Source organism: Coregonus clupeaformis, chromosome 29, assembly GCF_020615455.1.
Source record: "Coregonus clupeaformis isolate EN_2021a chromosome 29, ASM2061545v1, whole genome shotgun sequence".
NCBI lineage: Eukaryota > Metazoa > Chordata > Actinopteri > Salmoniformes > Salmonidae > Coregonus > Coregonus clupeaformis.
In genome coordinates, this window is record NC_059220.1 from 1,707,296 (window position 1) to 1,728,312 (window position 21,017).

General features: G+C 44.5%; 1 protein-coding gene across 1 annotated transcript in view; it reads left to right on the forward strand.

Moving 5' to 3' along the window:
• Positions 1–21,017, forward strand: part of LOC121544540 (T cell receptor beta chain MC.7.G5-like) — a 39,109-nt gene that overhangs the window by 1,867 nt on the left and 16,225 nt on the right. The window contains exons 3-5 of the mRNA XM_045209065.1: positions 1,719–1,823; positions 1,942–1,990; positions 2,310–2,316. Coding sequence (XP_045065000.1) covers positions 1,719–1,823; positions 1,942–1,990; positions 2,310–2,316 — 161 coding nt within the window. The remainder of the gene's footprint in view (positions 1–1,718; positions 1,824–1,941; positions 1,991–2,309; positions 2,317–21,017) is intronic.

Here is a 21,017-nt window from a genome sequence, read left to right on the forward strand (position 1 = left end):
AGTCACCAGGGCATTACACCATGATGTAGTACTGACAGTCACCAGGGCATTACACCATGATGTGGTACTGACAGTCACCAGGGCATTACACCATGATGTAGTACTGACAGTCACCAGGGCATTACACCATGATGTGGTATTGACAGTCACCAGGGCATTACACCATGATGTGGTATTGACAGGTTCAGGATCAGTGTCACCATGATGTGGTACTGACAGGTTCAGGATCAGTGTCACCATGATGTGGTATTGACAGGTTCAGGATCAGTGTCACCATGATGTGGTATTGACAGGTTCAGGATCAGTGTCACCATGATGTGGTATTGACAGGTTCAGGATCAGTGTCACCATGATGTGGTATTGACAGGTTCAGGATCAGTGTCACCATGATGTGGTATTGACAGGTTCAGGATCAGTGTCGGGGAGTGGTGAACTACATTTATTTCAACTAGTCATTTAATTACATTTTGCAGTAGCTTGGTTGTAGTTGAACTGAATTCTAATCTAGGTGGTGTTTTCAGTAGTTTATTACTTTCTGCATGTAGAGGTGTAGCTAACTACTGGAACTATGGGTGAAATAGGCAAGAATTCTGCATCAGACCTGCCTGATTAATCAGACCTGCTTAATTCTCACTTGAAACACTTTCTGTGTGCCTAATTCTCACTTTTTGTGTTTCATTACACATTCTGTTAACATCTGACTCCAGAGTGATCTGTTCTGGCAATTATACATGATAATTTTTTCACAAAGTATTTTGAATGTGGTGAACTACTTTTTCTAAGTAACTTTAGTTAAGTCAACTATATTTATCTTAAGGGTAACTTTAGTGTAACTTAACTTCTAGTGTTAAGTAATTGGTAACTTTTTCAGAGTAATTTCTCCAACACCGCTTGTGATATTGAATGTTTGGAAAGTAATTCAAATGGTGGCCAGCAGGTTGGTAGGTGAGGTGGGGTGGGGTGGCCAGCAGGTTGGTAGGTGAGGTGGGGTGGGGTGGCCAGCAGGTTGGTAGGTGAGGTGGGGTGGGGTGGCCAGCAGGTTGGTAGGTGAGGTGAGGTGGCCAGCAGGTTGGTAGGTGAGGTGGGGTGGGGTGGCCAGCAGGTTGGTAGGTGGGGTGGGGTGGGGTGGCCAGCAGGTTGGTAGGTGAGGTGGGGTGGGGTGTCCAGCAGGTTGGTAGGTGAGGTGGGGTGGGGTGGCCAGCAGGTTGGTAGGTGGGGTGGGGTGGGGTGGCCAGCAGGTTGGTAGGTGAGGTGGGGTGGGGTGTCCAGCAGGTTGGTAGGTGAGGTGGGGTGGGGTGTCCAGCAGGTTGGTGGGCCAGCAGGTTGGTAGGTGGGGTGGGGTGGCCAGCAGGTTGGTGGGCCAGCAGGTTGGTAGGTGAGGTGGGGTGGGGTGTCCAGCAGGTTGGTAGGTGGGGTGAGGTGGGGTGTCCAGCAGGTTGGTGGGCCAGCAGGTTGGTAGGTTGGGTGGGGTGGCCAGCAGGTTGGTGGGCCAGCAGATTGGTAGGTGAGGTGGGGTGGGGTGTCCAGCAGGTTGGTAGGTGGGGTGGGGTGTCCAGCAGGTTGGTGGGCCAGCAGGTTGGTAGGTGGGGTGGGGTGTCCAGCAGGTTGTTGGTGTGGTGGGGTAGCCAGCAGGTTGGTGGGCCAGCAGGTTGGTAGGTGGGGTGGGGTGACCAGCAGGTTGGTAGGTGTGGTACCATAACATGCTTTGGTACCAACAGGTCCGCTATGGAGGCCCAGTGGAGTTCCTCATTAAGGAGTACGAGAACACCCCGGGCCGACACAAAGTGGAGCTGGTCACATCAGAGAACATGTTCATCCTGCAGGTGATGGAGAGCATCTGAGCCGGGTTCCTCTTGAAGTTTCTTCCCTTTGGGTCTTGGCTGAGTTTCTTTACAAGCACTTGCAAAAAAGGCCTTTATTAATGTGCTTGATTGATTGCAGATCTCTGAGCTGGTTGTGGAGGACAGCGGTGTCTACTTCTGCGCTGCTAGTCACAGTGAATCAACAGCCCGACAGAGCAGTACAAATATAACACGCCTCTGTTACTATACATGACGTTAAGGCCCTGCGTCCCAAACGGCAGCCCTATTCCCTATATAGGGCACTACTTTTGATCAGGGTCCATAGGACTCTGGTCAAAAGTAGTGCACTATATAGTAAATAGGGTGCCGTTTTGGGATGCACCCATAGTCTGTGTCACAGATGGCTCAGAGCAGGAAGACATTGTCGGTTGTGGCTCTTGATAATAAACCGTCTGTCTAACCAAAGATGTTTGAAAATCATTGTAGGTATATTCATGCATACCACAGGAGGTTAGTGGCACCTTAATTGCCACCTTGATTGGGGAGGACGGGCTCGTGGTAATGGCTGGAGCTGAATAGGTGGAACGGTATCAAATACATCAAACACCTGGTTTCCAGGTGCCACTCCGTTCCGGTCATTATAATGAGCCGTCCTCCACTCAGCAGCCTCCACTGGTGCATACTGACTGCAGTAGTAGAAACGGTATGCCAAGTGGGAATTATAGCTCATACATTATAGTTCATAGTTCATCCTATGGAGGGCACTGTTACAATATGAGAGAGAGAGAGAGAGAGAGAGAGAGAGAGAGAGAGAGAGAGAGAGAGAGAGAGAGAGAGAGAGAGAAGAGAGAGAGAGAGAGAGAGAGAGAGAGAGAGAGAGAGAGAGAGAGAGAGAGACAGAGGAGAGAGAGAGAGAGAGAGAGAGAGAGAGAGAGAGAGAGAGAGAGAGAGAGAGAGAGAGAGAGAGAGACAGAGAGAGGAGAGAGAGAGAGAGAGAGAGAGAGAGAGAGAGAGAGAGAGAGAGAGAGAGAGAGAGAGAGAGAGAGAGAGAGAGAGAGAGAGAGAGAGAGAGAGAGAGAGAGAGAGAGAGAGAGAGAGAGAGAGAGAGAGAGAGAGAGAGGGAGACAGAGAGTAGTTGGCATATTCATTCACAATCCTCTCATCACTGTCAATATGAAGTTGTATTGTGTGTTAGTATTGTTTCTCCTGACCACCAGTAAGAACTGTATTCAACCTATAAGACATGAAGTCATCATCAGTACTAGAATCATAACTGTTTCATTCATTATGATGTTTTTCTACCAACAGAATCAACATTTGGAGTAATCATTCAACATCCTCAAACTCTTCTTTCGGTAGAGGGAGGATCGGGGACTCTAGAATGTACTCATGATGACCCGGAGTTCTATAGAATGTTCTGGTACAAACAGAACACCAACGGAACCATGGAGCTGGTGGCTTATTCTATGGGGGAAGGAATGACGAACACAGAGCCCATCTTTGACAAGGCAAATTACACCATGACCCGTGCTGAGCAGTTAAAGTCCTCTCTGCTGATTAGGAATGTGAAGTCTGGAGACTCTGCTGTGTATTACTGTGCTGCCAGCTCAGCACACTGACTCAGCTAGCTCCACCGCTCTACAACAACCCACACCAGCCAGGGAGGATAGGAGGGGAGGAGAGAGGAGAAGGGGAGAGAGGGATAGAGGAGGGAGGAGAGAGGAGAGAGAGGGAAAGGAGGAGGGGCGAGAGAGAAGGGAGGAGGAGGGGTAGAGGAGGGAAGAAGGGGGAGGAGGTGGAAATGGGAGAGAGAGAGAGAGACATTGTTACAACACTGTATACAGTATACAGTGGGGGAAAAAAGTATTTAGTCAGCCACCAATTGTGCATGTTCTCCCACTTAAAAAGATGAGAGAGGCCTGTAATTTACATCATAGGTACACGTCAACTATGACAGACAAAATTAGAATTTTTTTTCCAGAAAATCACATTGTAGGATTTGTAATGAATTTATTTGCAAATTATGGTGGAAAATAAGTATTTGGTCAATAACAAAAGTTTCTCAATACTTTGTTATATACCCTTTGTTGGCAATGACACAGGTCAAACGTTTTCTGTAAGTCTTCACAAGGTTTTCACACACTGTTGCTGGTATTTTGGCCCATTCCTCCATGCAGATCTCCTCTAGAGCAGTGATGTGTTGGGGCTGTTGCTGGGCAACACAGACTTTCAACTCCCTCCAAAGATTTTCTATGGGGTTGAGATCTGGAGACTGGCTAGGCCACTCCAGGACCTTGAAATGCTTCTTACGAAGCCACTCCTTCGTTGCCCGGGCGGTGTGTTTGGGATCATTGTCATGCTGAAAGACCCAGCCACGTTTTCATCTTCAATGCCCTTGCTGATGGAAGGAGGTTTTCACTCAAAATCTCACGATACATGGCCCCATTCATTCTTTCCTTTACACGGATCAGTCGTCCTGGTCCCTTTGCAGAAAAACAGCCCCAAAGCATGATGTTTCCACCCCCATGCTTCACAGTAGGTATGGTGTTCTTTGGATGCAACTCAGCATTCTTTGTCCTCCAAACACGACGAGTTGAGTTTTTACCAAAAAGTTATATTTTGGTTTCATCTGACCATATGACATTCTCCCAATCCTCTTCTGGATCATCCAAATGAACTCTAGCAAACTTCAAACGGGCCTGGACATGTACTGGCTTAAGCAGGGGGACACGTCTGGCACTGCAGGATTTGAGTCCCTGGCGGCGTAGTGTGTCACTGATGGTAGGCTTTGTTACTTTGGTCCCAGCTCTCTGCAGGTCATTCACTAGGTCCCCCCGTGTGGTTCTGGGATTTTTGCTCACCGTTCTTGTGATCATTTGACCCCACGGGGTGAGATCTTGTGTGGAGCCCCAGATCGAGGGAGATTATCAGTGGTCTTGTATGTCTTCCATTTCCTAATAATTGCTCCCACAGTTGATTTCTTCAAACCAAGCTGCTTACCTATTGCAGATTCAGTCTTCTCAGCCTGGTTCAGGTCTACAATTTTGTTTCTGGTGTCATTTGACAGCTCTTTGGTCTTGGCCATAGTGGAGTTTGGAGTGTGACTGTTTGAGGTTGTGGACAGGTGTCTTTTATACTGATAACAAGTTCAAACAGGTGCCATTAATACAGGTAACGAGTGGAGGACAGAGGAGCCTCTTAAAGAAGAAGTTACAGGTCTGTGAGAGCCAGAAATCTTGCTTGTTTGTAGGTGACCAAATACTTATTTTCCACCATAATTTGCAAATAAATTCATTAAAAATCCTACAATGTGATTTTCTGGAAAAAAAAATCTCAATTTTTCTGTCATAGTTGACGTGTACCTATGATGAAAATTACAGGCCTCTCTCATCTTTTTAAGTGGGATAACTTGCACAATTGGTGGCTGACTAAATACTTTTTTTCCCCACTGTAGCTGATAATATAACACTTAAAATATCTATCTTTTTAAAACCTTTTGAGTTCAATATTTACTGTTCATTTCTCGTCGTTTTTTGTTGATGTTGTTAAATTTGGTTCTTCTCACTTTTGTTTCTTGTTTATTTCACTTGCTTTGGCAACGTCAACATATGTTTCCCATGCCAATGTGGTATCTGAGGAATTTATGACTGAGGAACAACGATACGATACGACAGTGAAAGACAGAGAAGACAGAAAGAAGTTTAGACTGTCCTCTTTCTATGTCAGTCCGTTGATCTTCTTCTTCTATTGTATTATGGTCGTCCGCAAACAAACGTTAGAGGTGCATGCCACCCCCTACTGTTCAGGATGAAAATAAAAAGATCCCACAAAACAGGAACGCTCTTATCCAGAGAGACTTACAGTAGTGAGTCATTATATATACATAGATATATATATAGATATATAGATACTGTGCATTCGGAAAGTATTCAGACCCCTTGACTTTTTCCACATTTTGTTACGTTACAGCCTTCTTCTAAAATTGATTAAACCCTCATCAATTTACATACAATACCCCATAATGACAAAACGAAAACACAGAAATACCTTATTTACATAAGTATTCAGACTCTTTGCTATGAGACTCGAAATTGAGCTCAGGTGCATCCTATTTCCATTGATCATCCTTGAGATGTTTCTACAACTTGATTGGGGTCCACCTGTGGTAAATTCAATTGATTGGACATGATTTGGAAAGGTACACACCTGTCTACATAAGGTCCCATAGTTGACAGTGCATGTCAGAGCAAAAACCAAGCCATGAGGTCGAAGGAATTGTCCGTAGAGCTCCGAGACAGGATTGTGTCGAGGCACAGATCTGGGGAAGGGTACCAAAAAATGGCTGCTACATTGGTCAAACTGAGCAATCGGGGGAGAAGGGCCTTGGTCAGGGAGGTGACCAAGAACCCGATGGTCACTCTGACAGAGCTCCAGAGTTCCTCTGTGGAGATGGGAGAACCTTTGTCGTATATGATTAATGGTGGCAATTATCGCTGTCAACAAAGAGTCCGTTATGCTGCATCATGTTAGAAGTTTTATTCATACCACGAGGTTACAGCATAAATTACAGACACGCGTTGTCCGGAGAACGACTCGCCAGATTGTTATGCTCGTTCTAACGTCTCACCGTTTAACCCCTATTTATAAACCCTGATGCCCCCCTCTTCTGACCAATCACCAGTCTCCCCTGTCTACAACCCACCCCTGTCTGTGGTATGTGGTATTACACCTAAAACATTCCCTCTTGATACTACCATAAACAACATTCCATTTCTTCATGAAAACATTTAACAAAGGCATAATCTTCAGATACTATATTCCCCCTTTTCGAGACAACCCAAAGCGTCTCGAAACCAAACAGAATAGGATTATGACTAGTAACAACTTATCTTATTGAATATCTTTAACCTTAAACCAAACCATTCTCCTCTAGAGTGTAAATACCTTTCTTATGAAATATGAATAACTGTTGATGAAGTGTGAACACATTACTATGAATTATGAATAAATCTCTATGGAGTGTAAGAGCGAAAAACTGTCCGGCAGCCATAATCCATCCATCAATCAAGACAGTAAAATTCTCTCACGGTCCCTCTGCCCCAGGCAACCACCGCGGTACTCCAGATAACCTCATTAACCATGTAAATGCATTTGAAACTATGATGTAATTAAATACACATGTAAACAAAATCCTATCCATAAATATCCATTGTACGGCTGGTCAACCCATCGAATCGTACAATGAATCTCTCCCTTCCTAGACCTTCTCTGTCCCTAAACATTCACCGAAATAAACAAAAGCATCTAAGATCCTCATCTGCATTCAATAACATCAAACATCATTCTACTAAAATCAATACCTAAGAATATGACACAATTATGTATTACACATCAAATATGTCTATATTTCATTGCAGACACTGGAATGTAGTCCACTACACTTCATCTCCTCCGTATTCTCCTCCTCCAATCTCGACTTCCACTGCATCGTTGATGATGGAATCAGCCACACCCTCCTTGTTTCATCTCCTCCAGTCATATTGTCCCTTCATATTGTCTTTGTTTGAGTCACATGTTCCCCAAATGCTTCTGGAATGACAAGAAAATAAACGACCAAACAGTATCCTTTGCAAAACAACCACTTTCAAATTAAACCTCCATTTCACCTAAGAATTTAAAAAATGATACATAAATGATGCATGAATCACATTAACCTATCCCCCCCTTGATTCATAAATCATACTAAAAATCATACTAAAATCAGCCTACAAAATGTTTTCTTTGAAACAATAAACATAAAATGATCAAATAATCAAAAAGGATATTTATCCATCAGTTCCACTTGTCAATCTTTATCCAGATCAGGAACAGTCAACACCGGCATCTGAGTGTTGTCTCCAGGCACCACTTCTCCAACCTATCTCAATCTCATAACTTTATCAAAAGTCAGTACAAACATCACACAGTGTTATCAAAGCTGAAACTAAAATCTGACCCATCACTGCCCCTACTGGCCTAACTGATCTTGCAACCAAATCTTCTCAGATCTCCCAAATGTTACACCATATCATGGAAGAGGTCCCCCCTTCTCCCTTAGACTCATTCTCCAATGGTAGGCTTGAAGACTATGACATGTAGCCATGTCACCCTTTTAACCCTAGATTTAGCTGTGTTCGGTGCTAACTCTCTTTTAATAGTAAAAGCCTCATATGGAAGCTTCAATGTTGACATGTAACCAAATCCTGTCCATCCCTAATGTAAGAATATAGATGCTTTATCACCCCCAAACCCCTAAATATCTCTAAGATTCCCCATAGTCACATTGTCAGTCAACAGCTAATCATTTAACCATCAAAGTCCTGCTTTTCTACTACCTGGTACATAAAAATTACATTATATTTGTCATCTCTAACCTTATGTTCATGCTTATCCAAAGTTATCATATAACATCCCAATATGATATTCCCATAAACATACCCCCTTACCTCATATGTTTTATTAGACCAAAAACAACTTTTTAGCCCTCAATGTTTCACCTGAATACTTCAGGTTTCCACTGTTACCTGACCTTACTTTCCATCTAACAATTCCCATAGGGTAATCCCTTTACCCAAGAACACTTAACCCTACTGTTCTGACAACTACATTATTTTATCTGTCAATGACTGTTGCCGATACCACAGTCATGACAAAGCATAACCCTGACCCAGACCCGCTAGAGGCTGCGCAACCGTCCAACACGTCTTGGGCTGGCATCCCCAACAGACATCAACCCTCAAGATTCCTCACTGATTCTTACAGAATGAGTTAATCTATCTCTAATTTTCACAACAGAGGAACGAGCAGCACTGATCAGATGCCCCCCCCCTCTGTCATCAAAATCAAAAGACCCCATCCCGCAGCTTCCATGATGAATCTCTCTTCTCCGTTTCAGATTAATCTATATTGCTCTCTACTACTATCTGCTCTGCTTTTTTAACCCTATTCGTCAGTAACCCTAAACCCCCTGAGTCTCTCTTGCTGCCTCCTTTAATTTCAGAAAAGTTGTTGTCATCCTTCCTACATTTGCTATTACCATCGTATCATTAATCCCTTCCCAAAGTTACCATTAACGTTGTTGATTTAGTTGATGAATTAAAACCCTTAATTCCCTCTAGTGAAACTACCAACATCCTATTCGATTATTCCCTATTGGAGTGACTACTGTAATAAACTTATCCTTAACTCCTCTGTGACTGTGGAAAGTTTTACAGACCTCAACTCTTCCATTATAAGCATCACTTTATGAATTACATAGCCCTTTTACCCAATAATTCCCAACCACAACAAATTCTAATGCTTGCACTAGATAAGTACACATATTCTCCTGACCTTTCTCTGTAACATTACGCAACATAAGTGAACAGTCACTCCTAACCCTCTTCTAAACTATACCTCCTTTTACTCCTGGTCCTGATAACAACACTTATTCTCCATAATTATCTCTCCATATGGGAGAAAACGTCCCCATCCTAAACCCTAATAAGTGTTTTCCCCCTAAAATTGGTGCTGTATTGGTTCCCTTATAATCAAATGCAATATATTTATGACTTTAATACCTATCAATGTTGAAAGAGTATAATTGCTTCTCTCTGTTGTTCTAATAGACTGAAGTGTTAATGTCCTTATTTACTCCTAGTTTCCCCCAGTTTTCCCCTAAAACTTTGAACTCTTTCCTTGTACTTCCATCCATCACCACTAGTGTCACTTTTTCCCCAAATCTCAGTCCTATCTCTAAATCCCTGACTTTCAAACTTTTGATTACACAAAGTACACCTATAATGACCTTGATCTCCCTGCTGGAAACTGTAAATATAGATACTCAATCACCCTCAAATCATTCAGCAACACATACTTTCTCAATGCATCTGCTCCTAATCGATTTAAACTCCTACCATATCTTCCCACTAAACTTTAAAATGTCCTTCCTCACTGTTCTCTCTCTGTCTTACTACTAACTTTGAAACTTAGCTTACTGTCTCAGAGTTCCTTCACCCCTAGTTCTCCTAACTTATTTTAATCTAATCTTTTCTCTCATAACATTTAAAACCTTTTCCCCTGATTTATTGACAAAATCTCTTACCACCAAATTTTTAGAATATGTGATTGGGAAAGTTCCCCACCTGCTTCTGACTCATTACACACAGACTTGGCAAAACCGACTAAACACCTTTTAGCCTAACCTCAAATCTCTTAGTGTAAGAATGTAACCCAAAATAACAGTCACCCCTATTAAGTTTTTTCCCAGACAGATTGTCTAACAGGCAATCTAATACATTATCATGCTTCCTATGATATTTATCTTTTAAGCAAATGATTCCCCAAAAACCCTACTTTTTAAAATATGCTACCAGACAGTCAGTCGTCTAGTGTACATCTTTATTGTACGCTTCAATTCTCTTCCCAACACTACAATAACAGTATCTTCTAATATTAGTACTTTAAGAGTAATTAACCGTTTTACTACCTCAAATCCCTATCCTAATTCGTTATCAATTAGTGAGATGTTTAACCTCTTTAGGCTGAACACAGATAAGTTTTCCCCTATTCACTATCACTTCTAATTGTAGGTTGTTTCAACTGTTAGCTATTTTCTCTTCTTCTCTAATCAAGGCTCTCAGCAATGCACCCCTTCCGGATATTCTCGGCACTCTAGAATATTTAGTGTTCACCTGAAGCACAGGTGATCTTCACTTGCTCCTTAATCTTCCTCTGTTTCTTCTTCTCCAAATCTGTGTCTGTCCAGAAACTGACAGTCAATATGGAACATCTCGTCCCCCTTGGCTGGTACAATTGCCTTTGATATTGTTCAGTTAAAGCTGTAACAGTGATTGTTGATTTGATTCACTCTGATTCTTCATAACCAACACTTATTTTCTTCTTCTCCACCACCAGTTATAAGTTGTATTTGATAGAGTTTTCTTCGTCCTGTTCCTTCAAGTCGTTGACATATCAATATTCTTCAACCGGTTATCTTCTAAGTTCTGTTCTTGAAATATCATCTTCTTACCAGTGGCCTTTCCTTTAGCCTCACTGTATTATTATTTTCCTTCAATTCTTGAGGTCTTCATCCAGTCGTGTTACTTCTTCCATTTCTCCATTTCTTCTTTCCTCTCTTGTACCTTCAACTTTCATCAGAGATCAAATCTCTAGTATCCATTTCTTCTTTCCTCTCTTGCCACTTCCTTCTGATCACAGAGTCACCTCCACCCATGACCTCTCATCATCATCATCCTCTTCTCCTTAAGTTCCCAGACATCTCGGTTTTCTTCCGTCTTCTGGATTCATCTTCATCGTTGTTTCTGCTCGTATTCGTCTTCATCTCTGATGCCACAATCACCATGCTAGATAATCACTGAAAGCTTCCTTCTCGTAAGGTGGGTGTCTTTCTGCTGAATCCATATGTGAGAAAGGTGTACTAACTTCTGCCATTAGTCTCTCCTAACACTACTCTAACCCTACTTTGATTAAAAATGACTATTTTAATCAATTTTCCCCTATATCAAGCCCTTTATATTCCTTTATTGTGAACTATCCTATTTTAGACTTATATAAGTTATATAGACTTCCCCCTAAAAATTCTTAATATAACCTAAACAAATCCATTCACCATCCTGAATAATTAACCCCAATTCCTATTCCTATGTCACCAATATCAATTAGTGTTGAGTATATCTTACCACAACCCATCAACTGCCAGTAAATGCAAGTTAGTCATCTTCAGACTAAAATACCCATAACCAAAGCCTTTAACCCCTTGCTCTAACCCCTAATTATCATAAATTTACAGAAGAATCCTCAATCCATCCTGGATTCCCAACACATCTGTAATTAAACCCCAGTGATGCACATAGCCTCCAAAATGCAATTTTTAATGAAATAGTATTTGCCAAGCCCATGTAAGATTGTCATAACATCACATATCTTGTTAGGGAAAGATCTTGTAACCATAATCAGTACCAAACCCTTTTGACTTGATCCTCTGCCACGTGACGTGATCACTTCCTGTATCTCCTCGCTCCCCCTCTCTCTCCTGTCTCTCATGACAAGGGATAAAGACACAAGAACAGCTTTTAGTAGTTCATGCCATCACTGAGTATTTCCAACCGTTCAATATTCATTCGTTTCTACATTATTCACTCTAAGACTAAACTCAGAATTAAATAAATCGCTCAAAAACCTTTTGCTTTCAATCCGTCATTTAATTATTTAATTCAATCTATTATAATCCGTTATCCTATATTTAATTTATAAATTCAATAGGCTACAAAACAAGTTTCATCTTTAACCAATATTCGTGTTAAACTCTCCCTGTGCCTATTTGTTCCGTCGTCTGTGTTCCTCTGTCTCCCCCTGCCCCTGCAGTTTAACCAATGTGTTGTTTTGCAGAATCCCACGCATGCGCAAATATCATTTATTACATAGATCGCTCCAAAATATTTCATTTAATTTTAATCGTCTTTTAATTTAATTAATTATACTCCGTCAACATATATTTGATTTATAACTTTACTACATCTTGCCAAATAGTTTAACGTTCCAATAACAGTTACTGTAACGATTTTAAAAGATTCATGTCCAACGTTCCTTCCCGATAGCTATTAAACCCCTGCCAAGAAACCCCAAAGATAGGACCTTACGCCCCCATTTTGTTTCTTCGCCTCAGCACGACCGCATGTCGTAGATTTAGTGCCGTAAACCAAAACGTGTCCTAATCTCGTGTCATAAACTCCAACTTCCCCGTTTGGTACTGTAGTGTCGCAAAATTAAACGCATGCGCAAATATCATTCCTCAATACAATTTCACCGTGAAAGGAAGATTCTCTACTCTCTCTCCAAACAGAATACCAGTCCAGCTGTAATTCCCCATTTCCCCCTTATAGTCAAACAACATTTACCAGCGCTCACAAAACATATAACCTGACTTACGAACACATAAACAAGTTTAAGAGACTTTCACCCGTCGCAACGGAATCTCTAAGGATACGTTAGCATGTAGCACACAACACAATTAGCCTGTAGCATTAGCATTTAGCTTAGCCTAAAGTACCTGGTGACACAACACACATTTAGCCGTTAGCATTAGCCGTTAGCATTAGCCACGATGTACCACGTGACCTGAAACAATGAAGAATGAGCTGTAGCTCTAGCCAACTGCGATATACTACACAAATCAATATCCTGCACCGGTGGCCCAATCATTTTCCATGATTATCAATAATATCTCCATCTAACTTTTTGTTGCCTTGAAAGATGAATCTCATATCAAGAGGTTATCCCCAAACCAATTTCCCGTCGACCAGAGGCGGAGTATAACATAAATACACCAATTCACTTCATAATTCCCGCTTAAGAAATTAACCTGACTCAGTCTAACTAAGACCTGGATTTCTGGCCCACTCCTGTGAGTCGCCTCGATTAAGAGGTCTTATCCGTATTCACGGTGCCCTAAAAATGCATACGTATTCCAACATTAATTGCCAATCCATTGTCACCCGTTACCAATGAAATATAAAGTTCTACCGTTCATCATTGTCCATAGTTACCAATGATATAAATGTTAGCAGACTCTAGTCGACCAGCAGTAACGCCACCTGAGGCTAGGTTATAATGGAGCAGCTCCTCAGTGCACACAAGTCATATCCAATCTAACAAACTCCGAAGCGGCAAGAACACTCACCCTTTCCATGCCTCAGAGAGAGTTAGCTCGGCGCTTGACTGAAACACAGAAGAGACGCAAACCAAAGCCCCACGTTGGGCGCCATTATGTCGTATATGATTAATGGTGGAAATTATCGCTGTCAACAAAGAGTCCGTTATGCTGCATCATGTTAGAAGTTTTATTCATACCACGAGGTTACAGCATAAATTACAGACACGCGTTGTCCGGAGAACGACTCGCCAGATTGTTATGCTCGTTCTAACGTCTCACCGTTTAACCCCTATTTATAAACCCTGATGCCCCCTCTTCTGACCAATCACCAGTCTCCCCTGTCTACAACCCACCCCCTGTCTGTGGTATGTGGTATTACACCTAAAACATTCCCTCTTGATACTACCATAAACAACATTCCATTTCTTCATGAAAACATTTAACAAAGGCATAATCTTCAGATACTATACCTTCCAGAAGGACAACCATCTCTGCAGCACTCCACCGATCAGGCCTTTATGGTAGAGTGGCCAGACGGAAGCCACTCCTCAGTAAAAGGCACATGACAGCCCACTTGGAGTTTGCCAAAAGGCACTTAAAGGACTCTCAGACCATAAGAAACAAGATTCTCTGGTATGATTAAACCATGAATGAACTCTGGCCTGAATGCCAAGCGTCACGTCTGGAGGAAACCTGGCATCATCCCTACGGTGACTGTAAGTCGCTTTGGATAAAAGCGTCTGCTAAATGGCATATTATATTATATTATATTATATTATATGGTGGTGGCAGCGTCATGCTGTGGGGATGTTTTTCAGCGGCAGGGACTGGGAGACTAGTAAGGATTGAGGGAAAGATGAACGGAGAAAAGTACAGAGAGATCCTTGTTGTAAACCTGCTCCAGAGCACTCAGGACCTCAGACTGGGGCGAAGGTTCACCTTCCAACAGCACAATGACCCTAAGCACACAGCCAAGACAACGCAGGAGTGGCTTCGGGACAAGTCTCTGAATGTCCTTGAGTGGCCCAGCCAGAGCCCGGACTTGAACCCGATCTAACATATCTGGAGAGACCTGAAAATAGCTGTGCAGCAACGCTCCCCATCCAACCTGACAGAGCTTGAGAGGATCTGCAGAGAAGAATGGGAGAAACTCCCCAAATACAGGTGTGCCAAGCTTGTAGCGTCATACCCAAGAAGACGCAAGGCTGTAATCGCTGCCAAAGGTGCTTCAACAAAGTACTGAGTAAAGGGTCTGAATACTTATGTAAATGTGATATTTCCGGTTTTTATTTTTAATACATTTGCAAAAACGTCAAAAATCTGTTTTTGCTTGGTCATTATGGGGTATTGTGTGTAGATTGATGAGAAAAAAATGTTTTAAATCAATTTTAGAAGAAGGCTGTAACGCAACAAATATGGAAACAGTCAAGGGGTCTGAATACTTTCCGAATGCACTGTATATACCAACACCACCACCCTTAGATTTACGATCTGACCTAAAATCACTGTAACCATCAATGCCAATGTCTTTGTCAGTGATAGATTTTTTGAGCCAGGTTTCAGAAAGCATACATACGTCTGGGTCTGCGGTTTTTATCCAAATATTCACAAAATCAAGTTTCAGAAGAAGACTTCTGTATGACCTCAGCTTGCACACAATGTTCTTCACATCGACATACACTTTATACATTACCAAATCTTCTTTATTTGAACACTGGAGGGGCTTACAGGGTATCTCATAGAGCTTTACAGGGTATCTCATAGAGCCTGGCTTTACAGGGTATCTCATAGAGCCTGGCTTTACAGGATATCTCATAGAGCCTGGCTTTACAGGGTATCTCATAGAGCCTGGCTTTACAGGATATCTCATAGAGCCTGGCTTTACAGGGTATCTCATAGAGCCTGGCTTTACAGGGTATCTCATAGAGCTTTACAGGGTATCTCATAGAGCCTGGCTTTACAGGGTATCTCATAGAGCCTGGCTTTACAGGGTATCTCATAGAGCTTTACGGGGTATCTCATAGAGCCTGGCTTTACAGGGTATCTCATAGAGCCTGGCTTTACAGGGTATCTCATAGAGCTTTACAGGGTATCTCATAGAGCCTGGCTTTACAGGGTATCTCATAGAGCCTGGCTTTACAGGGTATCTCATAGAGCTTTACGGGGTATCTCATAGAGCCTGGCTTTACAGGGTATCTCATATAGCCTGGCTTTACAGGGTATCTCATAGAGCTTTACAGGGTATCTCATAGAGCCTGGCTTTACAGGGTATCTCATAGAGCTTTACAGGGTATCTCATAGAGCCTGGCTTTACAGGGTATCTCATAGAGCCTGGCTTTACAGGATATCTCATAGAGCCTGGCTTTACAGGGTATCTCATAGAGCCTGGCTTTACAGGGTATCTCATAGAGCCTGGCTTTACAGGGTATCTCATAGAGCTTTACAGGGTATCTCATAGAGCCTGGCTTTACAGGGTATCTCATAGAGCTTTACAGAGTCTGGGTATCTCATAGAGCCTGGCTTTACAGGGTATCTCATAGAGCTTTACAGGGTATCTCATAGAGCCTGGCTTTACAGGGTATCTCATAGAGCCTGGCTTTACAGGGTATCTCATAGAGCCTGGCTTTACAGGGTATCTCATAGAGCTTTACAGGGTATCTCATAGAGCTTTACGGGGTATCTCATAGAGCCTGGCTTTACAGGGTATCTCATAGAGCCTGGCTTTACAGGGTATCTCATAGAGCCTGGCTTTACAGGGTATCTCATAGAGCTTTACAGGGTATCTCATAGAGCTTTACATGGTATCTCATAGAGCCTGGCTTTACAGGGTATCTCATAGAGCCTGGCTTTACAGGGTATCTCATAGAGCCTGGCTTTACAGGGTATCTCATAGAGCCTGGCTTTACAGGGTATCTCATAGAGCTTTACAGGGTGTCTCATAGAGCCTGGCTTTACAGGGTATCTCATAGAGCTTTACAGGGTATCTCATAGAGCCTGGCTTTACAGGGTATCTCATAGAGCCTGGCTTTACAGGGTATCTCATAGAGCCTGGCTTTACAGGGTATCTCATAGAGCTTTACATGGTATCTCATAGAGCCTGGCTTTACAGGGTATCTCATAGAGCCTGGCTTTACAGGGTATCTCATAGAGCTTTACAGGGTGTCTCATAGAGCCTGGCTTTACAGGGTATCTCATAGAGCTTGTGATGCCACGAGAGGCTACCGCTTCCAGCGGGGTTGCCCAAGTAGTGCAAGGAGTCCAGGTTCAACCAAAACAAGGATTTTTATTAAAGGTCTTCGGCAACTAACGAAATTATAACACAATTCTCTTCTTCTCCCAGCCCACCTTCCAGACCGTGTCTCTTCCCTTTCAAAACAACTCCAGCTTATCAGCCCCTGATTGGTTTCAGCTGCGTGGGAAGATTGGCCACAGAGGGTTGGAGTTCCCGACCATACCAGCAGATGGAGCCATAGCTGTCTGGGTTTGCAGCCACCTCAGGGGATGTAACGTCCCTCCAGGACACAGCCTCTCGTGACATCACATCCCCCTCCTCGGGACCGACGTCCTCGTCGGGTAAAGGCAGTGAAGAAGGCATCACGCCGGGAGAGGGCGTCCGCATTTCCGTGGTGCTTGCAGCCCTGTGGACAACCGAAAAGTTAAACGGTTGCAAGCTCAAAAACCATCTGGTTACTCTACTGTTTGATTCCTTGTTCTTGGCCATCCACTGCAGAGGGGCGTGATCAGATACCACCATGAAACGTCGGCCCAGGAGATAGGAACCCGAAGGGACTCCAGGGCCCAGACTACAGCCAGACATTCCTTCTCCACCGTTGAATAGTTCTTCTCTCTGGAAGTAACTTCCTGCTTAGGTAGAGAATGGGATGTTCTTCCCCGTCATGTGCCTGGGTGAGGACAGCCCCCAGACCCACCTCCGAAGCATCCGCTTGGACCATGAATTCCTTCTTGAAGTCTGGTGCCACCAGGATCGGACTGGAGCAAAGTGCTCGCTTCAGGTTGCGGAAAGCCGCCTCCGCCGCAGGGTTCCACTTCACCATTCGTGAGTGGCGTTTGGTCGTCAGCTCCGTCAATGGTGCCGCTATGGTAGCAAAATCTGCAATAAAGCGTCTATAGTAGCCAGCGAGGCCCAAAATGACCCTTACTTGCTTCTTGTTGATGGGCTGCGGCCAGTCCTGTATGGCCCGCAGTTTGGCTTCCTGTGGTTTGACCAACCCCGCCCAATGGTGTACCCCAGGTAGTTTGTCTCACTGAAGGCCACCTTGCACTTCTTCGGGTTTGCCGTGAGCCCTGCTTCCCTGAGCCGAATCCAGCACCGCTTGTACCCGGGGTAGGTGGCTGGCCCAATCCTGACTTTGTATAACCACATCATCCAAATAAGCCGCTGCGTACTCTTGTGGGGGCGCAAGGACTCGATCCATCAGGGCGTTGGAACGTGGCAGGTGCCCCGTGGAGACCAAACGGAAGTCGGGTATACTGGTAGAGCCCCCTCCGGGGTGGCAAAGGCTGTCTTCTCCTTAGACGCCGGGGTCAAGGGCACCTGCCAGTAGCCTTTTGTGAGATCAAGAGTGGTTATGAAACGAGCATGCCCCAAGGAGTCTATTAAATCATCGACACGAGGCATTGGGTATGCATCAAATTCAGACACTTCATTCAACTTTCGATAGTCATTACAAAATCGTACTGAACCGTCTGGCTTGGGAACTAGTACTATGGGACTTGCCCAGGCACTGTGGGACTCTTCGATTACTCCCAACTCCCGCATCTTCCTTACCTCCTTCTGTATAACCACTTTACGAGCCTCTGGCACGCGGTACGGGCGCTGGTTTACCGTTCGGCCAGGCATGGTGCGGATCTCATGTTGGACCACCTCTGTGTGACCGGGAAGGGAGGAGAAGACATCCTGGTTCTGCTCCACGAGTTCCAGGGCCATCTGTCGTTGATGTGGGGACAGATTTGGACCCAGCTGAACCTCTTCTCGCGCCGGTTCCTGGGTCTCTGTGGGGGGTAGAGAGCTAAACAGCGCCTCTCTGGCGTGCCACTTCTTTAAAAAGGTTAACATGATAAATCTGCTCAGTTTTCCTCTTATCTGGTTGCCTCACCTTGTAGTTTACTTCTCCCATGCGTTCAATGACCTCATATGGTCCTTGCCAGGTTGCCAGGAATTTGCACTCAACGGTTGGCACCAGGACCAGCACTCTGTCCCCGGCTTAAACTCCTGGGCTGAGCAGATCTGTTGTAGGAGGCTTGCTGTTGCCGCTGACTGGCCTCCATGTGTTCCCGCATCATGGGATAGATGGCCTTCATTCTCTCCCTCATAGCCCCTACATGGTCGATCAGTGTCCGCTGTTGGCATGGCTGCTCCTCCCAGGCCTCCTTGGCGATGTCGAGCAGTCCTCTGGGTCTGTAGGAAAGCAAGAGCTCAAAGGGTGAAAAACCAGTAGAAGACTGAGGTACCTCTCTCACCGCAAACAATATGTATGGTAACAGCTGATCCCAGTTGCGCCCATCTTCCCCTACCGCTTTCCGCAGCATGGATTTTAGTGTTTTGTTAAAACGTTCGACTGAGGCCATCTGTCTGGGGGTGGTAGACCGAGGTTCTCAGCTGTTTGATTTTCAGTAAAGCACAGAGTTCTTTCATCACCCTGGACATGAATGGAGTCCCTTGGTCCGTCAATATCTCTTTGGGATTCCCAGACTAGTTGAGAGACGGAACAGCTCCTTGGCGATTTGTCTGGATGTAGCCTTCCTCAGCGGAATGGCCTCCGGGTACCGGGACGCATAGTCCAGAATGACCAGAATGTATTGATGTCCCCTGGCACTTTTCGGTAAGGGCCCGACTATGTCTAATCCAATCCTCTCAAAAGGAGTTTCGATAATGGGCAAGGGAATGAGCGGGTTTCTATATGTGGGCTTTGGCGCAACCTGCTGACACTCAGGGCAACTACGGCAGTAGTTCTCTATCTCTTTGTGTACTCCTGGCCAAAAGAAACGTTGCATGATTCTTTCCTTAGTCTTCTCTACCCCCAAGTGGGCCCCCTAGCGGGTGTGTGTGGGCTAGGTTGAGTACTGTGGCCCGATAGGGCTGTGACGCAGGAGCTGTTCATGCACTTCCTCATTTTTCTTGACTATCTGATATACTAACCCCGGTTTACTGCGAAATGGGGGTAAGTAGGGGTTGTCTTATCACCTAACACTACACCTTCTAATACCTGCACATTTCTTAAGGCATTTGCAAGAGTAGGATCTTGTAATTGAGCCGTACCATACTGGCCTGTGAGAGGGGGAAGCTCTTGGGTGCCTGGGACGTCTTCTTCACTGGAGAACGGAGCACTTTCCTGGGCTGCGTTCTCTTCTCCCGTATCCGGACCAGTCTCGGTGTCGGTCTGGGCACCTGCCATCCCTATCAGAGCCCGGGCGGGAGTGAGTACCTCGGAGGATTGCACCGGAGCCTTCCCAGGATGAGTCTTGCCTCTCCGTTTCCGAGGTACTCGGGTTATCCTCTCCTGAGCTGCACTATTAACGCTTGAGCGTGCCTGTATTCTCCACCATCTGTGATGCCACGAGAGGCTACCGCTTCCAGCGGGGTTGCCCAAGTAGTGCAAGGAGTCCAGGTTCAACCAAAACAAGGATTTTTATTAAAGGTCTTCGGCAACTAACGAAATTATAACACAATTCTCTTCTTCTCCCAGCCCACCTTCCAGACCGTGTCTCTTCCCTTTCAAAACAACTCCAGCTTATCAGCCCCTGATTGGTTTCAGCTGCGTGGGAAGATTGGCCACAGAGGGTTGGAGTTCCCGACCATACCAGCAGATGGAGCCATAGCTGTCTGGGTTTGCAGCCACCTCAGGGGGATGTAACGTCCCTCCAGGACACAGCCTCTCGTGACATCACAAGCTTTACAGGGTGTCTCATAGAGCCTGGCTTTACAGGGTATCTCATAGAGCTTTACAGGGTATCTCATAGAGCCTGGCTTTACAGGGTATCTCATAGAGCCTAGCTTTACAGGGTATCTCATAGAGCTTTACAGGGTGTCTCATAGAGCCTGGCTTTACAGGGTATCTCATAGAGCCTGGCTTTACAGGGTATCTCATAGAGCTTTACAGGGTATCTCATAGAGCCTGGATTTACAGGGTATCTCATAGAGCCTGGCTTTACATGGTATCTCATAGAGCTTTACAGGGTACCTCATAGAGCCTGGCTTTACAGGGTACCTCATAGAGCCTGGCTTTACAGGGTATCTCATAGAGCTTTACAGGGTATCTCATAGAGCCTGGCTTTACAGGGTATCTCATAGAGCTTTACAGGGTATCTCATAGAGCCTGGCTTTACAGGGTATCTCATAGAGCCTAGCTTTACAGGGTATCTCATAGAGCTTTACAGGGTACCTCATAGAGCCTGGCTTTACAGGGTATCTCATAGAGCTTTACATGGTATCTCATAGAGCCTGGCTTTACAGGGTATCTCATAGAGCTTTACAGGGTATCTCATAGAGCCTGGCTTTACAG